Below are 13,440 nucleotides of genomic sequence, written 5' to 3' on the forward strand. Positions count from 1 at the left end.
ATGTTACGATATTATTAAGAATAAAAAATCCCTCGAATAAGCAACTCCCTCAAATGAACTCTGCCTCCCCACATCCCTATAAAACAATAAACACTATACTTTAAAATGTTATTAATCATCTAAGACACTGTGAAACAGAGTAGGTTTAGTTTTTCGAATGTCAAGCATTTTCAATAATGGTAACCGACAGAAAACGTACAAGGAGAACGTCCTTCTAAAACCTTTTTACCCGAGTCATTATCCTTCCGAGAACCTTAGTTTACACTTCCTAGAGGGGAGCGAGCGAACTAGATGTCTAACCCTCTAGTTAGACGTAATTGTTGTTGAATATTTGATATAAATTGTTAATTTGTTCCATACTTTTGCAACTCCAACTTTGAACGATTATTTAATTTTATAGTCATAGTGGGGTATTATATATCTGTTATAGAGGACATTGACAACTTTAGCCTTATATTTACAATTTACAATCCTGTGAGAAGTGACAATTTTAGAACATTGTGTACAAACAACAATTTATGCACACATATTAAAAAAAAATTATTTAAAGAATTTAATTTTTAGTGGCGGCCATTTTGAAATCCAAGATGGCCGACAGATTATCGCTTTACATAGTTAGGATTGTATAATGGGTACAGTAATACCATCAAAACGGACTTGTTCCACATTTATAATTTGTATTATTGATGATATTCTGATTTTTAATAGGGTTATTTGAATGTTGGCGGCCATCTTGAATTTGGTCCTTTAAATGTCTTTTGAAAAAATGGCAACATATTTTTTTTCATTCCTTATATTATCAAGATATGAAATAAAGTCAAAGTTTGCTTTTAACAAAAAATATACACGACATTCATATAAACGACATACCAGCCTATACTATTGCTTATTGTGGTTTCTTTAAAAGAGTAATTTTTCATTTTAAACACTCCACTGAATTGCTTGGTTAAATAAGTAAAATATAAAATGTGGTGTCCTCTCATAAAAAATTGTAAAAAAACAGGAAATTAGATAAGCTGAATTGAGCTTTATTCAAAGTTCTGAATTCAGTCTTTGTAAAGATGGTAGCATAGTTGGATAATCTGTTATTATATATAAAATGAAGATGACAGTACATTATTATACCATTGATTAAATACAAGAAAAACAATTTCTTGTTCAAATCAAGCAGCTGAAACTCAATGTATCAGACGCATAAATACATAAAATTAAAAATGTGTAGCCGTTTGGTGACACATTTGATGATACCTTGTGTGACCAATCCTGCTTAAGTAACATATTTATTTCAAATAAGTATTTCACTTAAGTCAATAAATATTAAAGGATTTCCCTTAAATGTATTTCCCTTTGACGAAGTGCGATTGGTTAATATGGCAACTTGGATATTGTGCGATGGTATTTGGTGACTATATGGTGGGCACATCAAAAGTGCTGTCTATGTATATCCACTTCTGGTCCCATCAATATGTACTATGAATAAGTTCCTCTATTTTGAGAATTATTACAGAAAAATATCATAAGAAGTCAAAAGAGAAGCAGTCTTAATGTTTATATTTTTCTGAGAATATATTGATACATATTTCATTTCTTTTTCTGGTTTTTTTTCTCTGCTTGCTTTTCTTCTAATTCTCCAAGAGCTTCTAAGATTTCTCTCTTGTAGTCATCAAAGTCACCGTCAATTTCTTGGATGTCTTGGTCTTCTACTATCCATAATTGACAGCTAGTCTCAAGAATAAGACGAGCGTCGTGGCTCACTATAATCACACCTGAAAATAAAATAATTTATTAAGCTTGGGGGTTCTTTTTTCATCCAACAGCGAGATACAATATGTATGAACTATAATTTTAGACCAAGTATTTTTTAAATGGTTGCTAACCTCCAGAATAATCATTAATGGCATCTCCAAGAGCATCTATAGATTCAATATCCAGGTTGTTTGTAGGTTCATCCTATAAAGAAATAGATAAATAAGTTAGTATGCATGCTGTTAACGCTCACATATCAACAAAAGAATCTTTTAAAAACATTGAGGCTGATTTTCTATTTGCTTTTTTACAAAATACAACAAATTGGGATAGAGTTATAGTTTATTGTAATTTTATTGTAATAAGATGCAGCAATTCAGCCTCATTCAGGATTGTGTTTTTGTAAAGCACAACTTACTAAAATAACAACGTCTGGTTGTCTACTGGACATGTCAGCCAATGCTACTCTTGCTTTCTGACCTCCAGATAAATCTGCTATCTTGATGGTGTGAGCGTGTCCAGCCAGACCAAACTGACCAAGAAGTTTCCGACAGCTCTGGTAATCTAGATTAAAATTACGCTATAAAAGAAACAATATGATGATATTTAGAAATTTCATTTGATCTTAAATTCTTTCTTTCTGTCCTGTAGCCCACCAAAACAAAGCATATAATAATTTAAGTGAGATAGTTCCCTTAAATATTAAGTATTTCACATAAATCTATAAATATTTAAGTATTTCCCTAAAATTGTATTAAGGATGTTTCAAAGTGTGAAGAACGAATATGCCCCCTGGAGACTAGACTATATCTCCTGACTATTGTATCTGTATCTAAGCCATGATTTGAACCATGTCCTTTAAACCAGTCAATATTAGTATACTATTTACCTGCAGGTATTCAACGGGTGATTCATGCATTGTGAGTTGATCAGCTGAGTGTTGGTTGAAAACACCTATCCTAAGTCGATGGTTCTTGGTGTGACTCCCTTGCAACTTAACAATTTAAAAAAAGAAAAACGTTTAGCTGCTTTGTACATCCTTGCTCTTCAAGAATTCAACTTCACATTTTTAATCTTGATTCCCACCACGACGCAATGCAAGAATGTGCACACAACGCAATAATGTGCGTGCAACACAAGAATGTCAGTACATTGCAAGTAATTTATACAATCCCAAGTGACAGTTGGGATGATCCATTACTTGTGATTGGTCAATTTATTTAAATTGTGTGTGTTCTTGCACATCATTGCGTTGGGGTACTCCAGTGAGAATCAAAGAATACTCACTATTCTCTATATTTTTACCACACAAACTGTTAAAATGTTAGACACCAATAAAGCTCTGTCTACACTATTTTGACAAAAAAGTGTGATGTGCCCAAATATGGTAGTGATATGACATCATCATGTCCATATATGGGCATATCACATTTTTTGTCACATACAATTTGATAGTGTAGACATATCTTTGCGTAGTATAAAATATGAAAATGAACTTACTGGTGATAACTCGCCACTGATTAGCTTCAGGAAAGTACTCTTTCCTACTCCATTTGGCCCTACAATTGCAACTATAAAAAACAATACAAATATATTACATAAATACCTTAGAAATAAATAATTTTACCTTTCTTTAATTCAGTAAAACCCATTTTAAGGGACACTTCTGGGACTTAACGAAGTGTGTTTACCATAGTGTTAAAACATATAGTTCCCATCGTTCATTCACAAGTATTTCCTTATAGTATTTTTCCATGAGAAGGGATATTCCAATTGAGGGGTTTTCCTGTATACATCTTTTATAGATTTAATCACACACAGACATAACAATAACACCTGACATGCATTTCTTCTATAAGGATAAATTCTATAAATTAAAAGATGTCTTACTTCTGGAGTTGAGATCAATACCGAAATCCAAGTTTTTAAATAGTAAAGGTTGGTCAGGATATCCAAATTGAACATCTACAAAAAGCCAAAACAACCAAGTTAACAATATGAACAATCAGTGCGAGAAGAGAAGATGCAAGTCTAGTAGAATCGGTCTAATCAGTCATAAAAGGAAGCTCTGTCTGTGACAAAAAAATGTGATGTGCCCATATATGGACATGATGATGTCATATCACTACCATATTTGGGCATATCACTACCATATTTGGGCATATCACTTTTTTTGTCAAACTAGTTTGATAGTGTAGACAGAGCTTAAGGGTACTTAATACTTACTATGTAAACCAAGAATAGGAGGGTTAAGTGGGGGTGGATTTGGAAACTTAAACTTGACTTGATATTCCCGAGGTTTCTTTAGTAATTCCACTGGTGCATCTTCTTCTCCTACTGGATCTCCTTTGCTCTTTTTTCCTTTGTTCTTCTGCATTTGTGACGTTTTGGTTTCTTTTTCAGCAGCTTTGGATGACCTTCCTCTTGACTTCAACTCTCGTAGTCGTTTCTCTTGTTTCTCGTACTCCTTCAATTGTTCCTTTTGTTTCTGTTTTAACATTTTCTTGAAAGCATCTGTTAATAAATAAAGTATCATTTTATTAAAAAATTTTATTGGTTTTAGTTACAGCTTACTGCATATTTTGCATCTTTAAGAGAGACAAGCAATAAAAAATATATAAAAACAAATGATTTTATATATATTATACATTAGGGCAAATTACCAAGGACACCAAAGCAAATTAATTCACTAGGTGACAATCCTGTTTACAGGACCAACATGTACACAAGATGCTCTAAATAAACAAGTTCCAAGTATTTGGAGTTGAAAATACTTAAATAACAACGTTGATATCAATATTTTTCAAAGTTTCAATTTTTCTACTCACTAAAATTTCCTCTATAATAATCCAGTTTTTGGTTATCTGAAAAACAATTAAAAACAAAATCAATAATTTTTTTCAAAAAAACATTTTAATGTTATGGTGTATTCTTACATATCATCTACAGGGTTCTACTATAACTTCTTTTTTTTTTTAAATTGTATTTTATTTCATAACCTACCTAAATGAATAATATCAGTACAAACGTCATCTAAAAATTGTTGATCGTGAGAAACTACAAGAAGCGTTTTCTTCCAATTCTGTAAATAACTGAAAAGGTATTGTAAAATTACAAAATAACACTAGTTGACACTCCAAATATCTAAAAACTATAAAAGAAACTATTTTTAAAAATCGGAAAAACAAAAACTTTACTTTACAGTACACCACATTATTATAGTTCTGAAAAGAACTGTTGAGTTTCTTGATGCTTGATAATCCTGAAATATGATCACGATCGAATATCATGGTGTACCACAAACTTTATACCCTACTTTATTGATTTCGTCATGTGAACAATTTTATTTTACCACTAATACATTCGGAATACTAGAAAATGTGTATAGTGGTACCTACTTATCTAACCAAATAACGGCATTGAGATCTAAATGATTGGTAGGCTCATCTAAAAGTAGCAAGGTTGGTTCTAAGAATAGCGCCCTCGCCAACGATACTCTCATCCTCCATCCTCCAGAGAAGTGTTTGGTCGCCCTCATCTGCATCTCTTGCGTGAACTGTAAACCGGACAGGATACGCCTTGCTCGTGATTCTGCTGAGTCTGCACCAATAGCAATCATTTCTTCATAAACCTGGTGATGTTACAAAATCGTTGGAAAATCAACATTGCTTTAAATCGCAAGTAGAAAGTGTTTGATTACTATGTAGCACAATGGAACAGAAAGTTAACTAAGCATGACGTTTATATGATGATTTTTAAAATGTGTTATGAATTCTGGGAAAGGTAAATAAAAAAGTGTAATGACATTTTACAAAAATGAACCTTAAGCCTTCTTACTATCAAATTTTATGTGACAAAATGTGATTTGCCCATATATGGACATGATGATGTCATATCACTACCACATTTGGGCATATCACTACCATATTAGGGCACATCACACTTTTTTTGTCAAACTACAGTAGGGTAGACAGAGCTTTAGGGATCTTGTCAAACTTATCCTACTGCACTTCTTACATTTTTTCAAGATTAAACAGAATATAATTACTGCTGTAGAATTATTATGGTCCTTAAGCTACTGTGTCAATAGTAGCTTAGGGATTTAATTACATTTTTTAAATACATATTTTAGTGGTATTTTACCTGTTTTAGTCTCTCACTATTTGTATTATTCCCAGCTTCAGATTCTGCAAGTAACTTCTTTTCCTAATACACACAAATATACAAATAAATATATATAATTTGGGTACAGTAATTAGGACACCCCTATTATGAGAACACTATCATATGAAACCACAGGGATAATATATTTTTTATCAACAGGTACGTTTCTAAAGCTTAGTTTTTTATGAAGAATGTGTGTGCTTGGTTGCAATATTGATATTTATTTATATAGTAATAAATTTGAATGCAATATTTACCTCTTCTATAAGAGCTAATCTTTTTTTGTCAGAATTTAAAACTGCTTCAAATGCAGGCGTGTCATCAGCTTTTACATCTTTAAAGAAAATAACATGATTGTATGTATACCGTGAATCCTTCTGCTGCTTCAAAATTAATTCAATTTTAATAACACTATATATTCTCTGTTGTATCTCCACATATTTGTACAGTATAATAGGCAAACTGAGTGTCACATATGTATCACATGTGATACCTGTATCATAGGCAAATTGAGTATAACATGTGTAGCACATGTGACACCTGTATCATAGGCAAATTGAGTATCACATATGTATCACATGTGACACCTGTATCATAGGCCAAAAACAATAACATAGTACAGGCACCACATGTGACACTGTATTACCGAATTTGCCTTTGATACTGAACAAATTATACACAGTACCAAGAAACAGTATATATACATATGTTCATGATGCTTATGAGAGAATGTTGTTACTAGATTTTAAGATTTTGTGAACACGCACCAATTTGTGTGCGCCCATGATCAGTGGTGTAACTCAGTGGGCCCCTGCTTTAGGGACCTAAATGGCCTCCCAACGCTGGAGGATGACAACAAATGGCTACAACTACGTTTTAAATGGTTTTGTTTAATCAGTTTTACCTTGTTCACAAAGAAGAACATCAATGTTTGGCGGTATAGCCAACGCTCGTTGGGCAATGTGACAAAGCAGTGTAGTTTTACCCATTCTACAAAGAAAAATAAACTGTACCATAATGTCATATATTCATTATTGTTTAAAATCTATATTCAGAATGTATAGATCTATTATATGATATCATTGATTATATAATTTGGTCAATCAAGTTAAGGTCATATAAGTATTTGTGTTTTATTTTATTTTTATTTTATTCAATTTCCAGGTAACATACAAAAATCATAAACAAGGTACGGCATCATTCAACAAAACAGAACAAAAGTACTATCAGCACCTGCGGGTAACCAAAAGTGGATCAGTTCAAAAGAACTGCACTGTCGAGTGGCTTTCCCAACTAATAGTACGAAAAACGCAATAGACATAAAAACACAGTGATAGTCTAGATGAATTCGATATCAGTAATACATTTTTTCAAATCCCTTCTAAACCCCCCAAAGTTAAACAGGACTTTGTTACGAACTTCATGCGGGATACATTCCCATATTCGAGGGAAATTAACAAACAGGGAGTATTCTGACCTATTTTATCATATTCTGATGTTGTGGTTTCCATAACAAAAGTGATCAAACTGATGGGGTTGTTAGCCGAATGCAGTGATGAGCAACAAGGGGCTGAAAGTGGACCAGCACACTGGGTCTACTAGAGCCCTACTCTTTTCAAAATATGTACATAAGTCACAATCATGTGATGCACAGGACCTCAAGTTAAAAGTCCGAGAAGACTTGTTCTACCATCAGAACTATGGTCGAAGAAAGTCTTCAAGCTGTGCCTATATTATTGCCTTGGTTTTCAGCACCCCTATCTAAACTGCTCGGCCACTAAACTCGACTGTGATTATTTACTAGTATCTACTTGTTTTTTTTATAATGGTCAATTCATTTAGCTTACCCATTCGGTCCAACCAGGCCATATCGTCTACCAGCTGCTATCGTCAAGTTGGCATTTACAAACAGTTCTTTACCGCGAGCAGAAATTGAGAAATTTGAAACCTACAAAAAATATTATTGTAATTACATGAAGACAACCAACCTAAACTCTCTAAAGCTTTTCTCACAGGCGTGCCAGCAAACAATCTTGTGAGAAAAGGGTTAGTGGTTAAGACTACCTAGTTGATGATAATATAATTACCGTACTGACGCGGGTATAAGCCCATACTCGGGTATAAGCCCACCCCCGACTTTTGACTAATTTTCATGAAAAATGAGGCACTCGGGTATAAGCCCACCCATTAATTCGAAGATCTACAGTGTGTGTCGTAATACATTATTTTGTATTTGGCGACGTCCATACACCGAATACACCTACCTTTGATCATAACCAAGCTAGGCTAATATACGCTAGGCCATATGAGGCCTAGCGGTCCTGTTTTGTTTACACTCCATCGCGGTCGAAGATCGCTTCACACACGACGCTACATACAAGTCGCCAAAACGGAAAACCACTATTTGGTATCGGCTGCCATAAACAAGCTTATTAAATTTCTTTGGTACATTTCTATTTAACGAACATTGTACACTTGCTTTTTGCTTGATAAAATCTTGTTCAATTGATGTTTAAAATAAGATATTCTACGATAAATTACACTAACTAGGCTATAAGCTTAATTTTCCGACACTCTACACCTCGTGTATTTAGAGGCAACGTCGTACACGTGAGGGCGCTCGCTCGCATGGTGGAAATACACAGTGTACATGTGCTGTTTTTGACGATCTGCATTTTTGGATCCTCGGGTATAAGCCCACCCCCAAACTTGACGTGATTTCATGTTCGAGGGGGGTGGGCTTATACCCGCGTCAGTACGGTATACTTCTTGCCAAATTATGAATGATAAAGTGAGCTCTAATTATATAATCTGTTGAAAGAATTGTCTCAAAGGTGGGGGTGGAGGTACATTGTCATGAGCTACAGTAGGCTAGATTGAAAAGTGCACTTCAGGAAAAAGGGGAAGGCGGGATGATTGCCAAACTCTACTTGGCAATAGGTCAAAGGGCATCATAATCTCAGATCATTATAATCATACACAGTGAATACCTTGATATCAGTGGCATTTTCAAGCATGGCTCCTTTTGCTGTTGTTTCTCGTTGAGATACAGAAAAGTTGGATGTCAATGTCATTTCTTCTAACTGTTGATTTAGTTGTGCCTATTATGAAAGAAAAGCAAACAGTTAAAATTGAATGATACCATTTCCTATAACTGTTGATTTAGTTATGACATAAAAACAGTTAAACATAGTTACAGTTAAAATTGGATGATACCATTTCTTGTAACTGTTGATTTAGTTTATGCCAATCTTCATAATGTTTTGATACAACACAATAGAGATAAACTCACCTTTTGGCGTTCTCTTCTTTCCTCCTTTCGAGTCTTCTTTTTCTTTTCTATAAAAAACAGTAACAGTAATTATAAACTCAATCATGCAGATATAGTATTATTGAGTTTGATGAAAGAAGTGATGGCAAACATGTTTACTGATGGGATAAATTGGCTTGTTTGTAAAGATTATTACTGTAAAAAAAATATGGGAATGGTACAAACAATGAGCATAGTAGAACCCTCCATTGGGACACCCTAAAACTTTCCCCCATTAAACGACGACAAGAGGAAATGTTTGAACACCACAGCTAATATGTTTTAATGTTTTTAACACTGTGCTCTTAGCTATGTTATGTGTTCCCTGCCAACTTGTTTTTTTTGTTCTGTATGTTTTTGGCAATAAAGCATATGGGCACACTGAATATGTCTCCTTAATAGGGTTCTATTGTCCTATTAAACCTAAATGTAGTGCATACCCCCTTTGGCCCCCTTCTCTTGCTCATCTTTATTAAACCTAAATGTAGTGCATACCCCCTTTGGCCCCCTTCTCTGGCTCATCTTTATTAAACCTAAATGTAGTGCATACCCCCTTTGGCCCCCTTCTCTGGCTCATCTTTCTTTTCATCATTTTTCTCTGGTGTACTGTCTGTTTTTTCTTCTACATTTTTTTCATTTTCTTCATTGTCTTCTTCTTCTGGCATTTCATCTTCCATATCCCCTAACAGTGCAAATCCCCCACCTATAAAATAAACAATAAATCAAGTCAGGTTTACAAAAGAAAGTTTTGCAAGACATTCAGAATGTAATAGCGATGTTAAAACTGGGTCCGTTCCGTTCTCTCATGATGCATTAAATTTCTTTTTAACTGTGGAAAAAAGCTATAAGCAGTTTATTGTCTACAAACATGAATTATGAAAATATGCTAACTTGTGCGTGTATATTAATATTTCTATCAATGTAATTGTGCTGGGAGACTGTAGAGTGTCTTCAACTCATCCGAATTTCAACATAGCACTCATCAGCTGGGTACCTGAAAATAGTGTTTTATTTTTTAACTTTTTGACACCCAACCTGTCAATAGACTTTTGACTAATTTCATCATGAACACACTGTGTGTTTGTTTTATGTTTGTTCATTACTTAAATTTGTCCTATTGCACACAGAGGACGAGTTAATGACCAGAATTGTCATGAGAAGCTTTTAACCTACTCCTACAGTCAATTCTATGAGCTTTAAGCAATCAAACTCCCGCTCTGGGGCACGTATTTTGCTTATACATAATAAGAACAAGGAGTGGAGCTGTAGCTTGGTGGTTAACATGCTTGCCTTCCAATCCCAAGGTCCCGGGTTCAATCCTGACTTAGTGCAGGGTTGTAACTCATGACTCTTTTAACTCCACTCCCTAAGCCTCAAATGAGACTTAGTTTATAAGCACGATAAATTATTAAATAGTTTATCCATCCTGTAATTGGCGAGTTACTCGCTGTTGGATGAGTATGAAAAAAAAAAAATAAATAAAAAAAATAAAAAAAAATAAATAAAATAAAAAAAAAAAAAAAAAAACAAATAAAAAAAAAAAAAAAACAAGTTCTATGGGTTCAAATTTGAGTAACAATTTAAGCACCTTTGCTCTTGTTGGAGGATGCTGGTACATAGTCTTCATCCTCTTCATCATCCTCATCTTGTAAAGCAAGTTTGTCTAACTGAGTTTCAATCTTATTGTCATCATCACTATCTTCATTCTGTTTTGCTGATTTTCCCTTCTTTCCTTTTTTATCTTTCTTTTTCTCTGAAAATATATTTTATAAAAGAACAACATTTTATGTATCTTAGGGCTACTACTATAAAAATTGACATAATTTACAAATGTTATTTGGCATATACTGTATATGAGAATGTTTAAAACAACACACAGACATTCTGACAGTGACAGTACAACATTTAAAAATAAAAGTACGTAATAAATTTATTAAATTCAAAACATTATTAAAAAAATCAATTACTAATTAGCACCTCAAATTATAATATTAATTAATAATAATAATTAATATTAGGTATTTTATCAATGACAAATAGGCCTAGGGGCATCGCCATATAGGCCTAGGCCTACTAACAGTGGTCACAGTGCATTTCGGCCGCCAATCATTTCGGCCGCCGGTTATGGAACGACCAAATTCATGAAACTCCAAAAAGGACAAAATATGGCATGATCATTTCGGCCGCCAGGTATGGCGCGCCAAATTGAAATATCCAGAAATAACTGTACAGTATTACAGTGAAAAAAAAGTAACTTTATCAAGTCTATGGAACGCCACAGAGAACTATGGTCATTTAAACTAGACATCAGTTGTGCAATGGGCTAAATACATTTTGTTTTTGCCGAAGATTTAAAGTTATATTAGTTACCGTATTTTACCGTCTGAATATTTTGGTCAATGTTTATTTTTGCGTTTAATGTTTAATGTGCACGCTATACTGTAAATATCGCTGCTGTTTCTGAAATTGAAGACCGCCGATTCGGCTTAATACAGTATTTAGTAAAATATCAACATTTTAACACACATGGCGTGTCATACATATTCAAGAATAATTACAATTCTGGCGGCCGAAATTAACAATACATATTTTGTCCTTTTTGGCGTTTCATGAATTTGGCAATTTCATAACCGGCGGCCGAAATGACTGGCGGCCGAAATGATCAGACACCCTAGCCCTATAGGCCTAGCCTAATATAGAATTTTTTTTTTAAATATTTACTTGGTCTGTATTTCAGAATAAAAATATATAATTCAAATTAGCTAGGCCTAGCCTAGTCAGTACACCAAGCAAAGTCTGACCCTAACTAGGCCTAGGCCTAGATAGGATATTACTGGTTTCAGTTTAGGAGTTAGTTTTTAGGTAGGCCTATCACACCTCGTTTCTTGGCTTTCCCTGCATCGGCGTTGGCCTTCGTAACTTCGTCATTCTGTTCTACAGCAACATCAGCATCTAGACCTGCTTCCTCATCATCACCTCTTTGTTTTTTATTTCCCTTTTTACGTGGCATTTTCCGTTTGTTTTTAATTACAAAAACATCAAATACAATGCGTGCTTCTCAATGAGTCAATATGGATGTTCCAGCAGTTCATAACCAGATTATTTTATTCGACGATCGAGCATTCTCTACTTCTACGGAGCGCCATTTATGCCTTATGCCTTTATTCAAAATATAAATAGTACTACGGTAACTGGTTCAGTGGACCAAATTTGGCACCACCAGTGGAGCACAGTGATATAAAATAGAAATAAGTCACTAATTTTAATATCTTTTCGTATGTTAATACACTGTATAAAAGTATATAGTTTGACAGTGCATCTTTTTTTTTTAATTTTTAAAGATGTCATCATTGTAAAAAATTATAATTCATTGCGGTATGTAATAATCTATATATCTGCACCAAAGTGGTTACTGCATAGAAAATACACAGAAGAATCTTTCTACAACTGTTAGTCAGTTGTGAATGGCTCGGTGATTTATAATGTCTTCATTATTATGTAACAAATGTGGTTTATATATTAACCCACCATATTATATTATGTTTTTATTCACTAATTGTGTACAATGACTGTAGTAGCCAAATGATGTATATAGTATTGGTGCTCTTTCTTTGGCTACGGTACCCTAGGGGGAAAAGAGCGTTTTAAACCAGCCACAAACACCTATACACAAGGCTGTGGTAGGCGTAAGTTGATTGGTGGAATGTGACTATTTATTACGTTTAATCATGTGACACGTCATCATATCAAGGCGGTCATTATAATGTGTGCGCATTGTCCGCGTTCGTTTAAAAGGTGCGGACATGGACTATGTAGGCCAATAGAATATGGATATCCGTTGATTGGTGGAATGTTTGTGAATATTTGAAGACGTTTGTCATGTGACAAGTCTTCATAACGAGGCTGTCATTCACAGGCGTTTACGTACGCAGTGACGGTGTGGGTTTATACTCAAGTCAAATCAACAAGTGTATGTGACACGTCTTCATAACCAGGCTGTCATCACAATGTGTACGCAATTACCTACTACATACAGAAAATGTGTAATATTTTATATTATACAATTATTACAGGTTTCAGGTGATGTATTATTTCTTAGAATGACTTCCAAGGAATTGTAATAAAAGTTTTTACGAGATAATAAAAGAAGAGAATTGATGAATTATTATTTTAAAAGTATTTTTACATCGATTAAGCCTATTTGAATACCTACCGGTATG

At 34.0% G+C, this 13,440-nt stretch overlaps 1 protein-coding gene across 3 annotated transcripts; it reads right to left on the reverse strand.

The window, feature by feature from the left end:
- Positions 1–1,014: 1,014 nt before the first annotated feature.
- Positions 1,015–12,415, reverse strand: LOC140047425 (ATP-binding cassette sub-family F member 1-like). Of its 3 annotated transcripts, XM_072092446.1 has the most exons (19): positions 12,098–12,415; positions 10,809–10,973; positions 9,771–9,923; positions 9,203–9,249; positions 8,901–9,011; positions 7,758–7,858; positions 6,815–6,900; positions 6,168–6,244; positions 5,890–5,952; positions 5,145–5,377; positions 4,750–4,838; positions 4,575–4,610; positions 3,973–4,260; positions 3,637–3,711; positions 3,247–3,317; positions 2,636–2,740; positions 2,165–2,326; positions 1,878–1,950; positions 1,015–1,766 (listed from the first exon to the last, which is right to left on the reverse strand). In XM_072092446.1, the coding sequence occupies exons 1-19, from the start codon at positions 12,228–12,230 to the stop codon at positions 1,582–1,584; spliced, it is 2,253 nt and encodes a 750-aa protein (XP_071948547.1). In that variant the 5' UTR covers positions 12,231–12,415; the 3' UTR covers positions 1,015–1,581. The 3 variants fall into 3 exon arrangements, with proteins under 3 accessions (XP_071948547.1, XP_071948548.1, XP_071948549.1); XM_072092447.1 differs by lacking the exon at positions 12,098–12,415 and having other exon boundaries at positions 9,716–9,923; positions 10,809–10,946; XM_072092448.1 differs by lacking the exons at positions 10,809–10,973; positions 12,098–12,415 and having other exon boundaries at positions 9,661–9,830.
- Between the last annotated feature and the right edge of the window lie 1,025 nt (positions 12,416–13,440).

This window comes from Antedon mediterranea, chromosome 4 (genome assembly GCF_964355755.1).
Source record: "Antedon mediterranea chromosome 4, ecAntMedi1.1, whole genome shotgun sequence".
In the NCBI taxonomy this organism is placed as follows: domain Eukaryota; kingdom Metazoa; phylum Echinodermata; class Crinoidea; order Comatulida; family Antedonidae; genus Antedon; species Antedon mediterranea.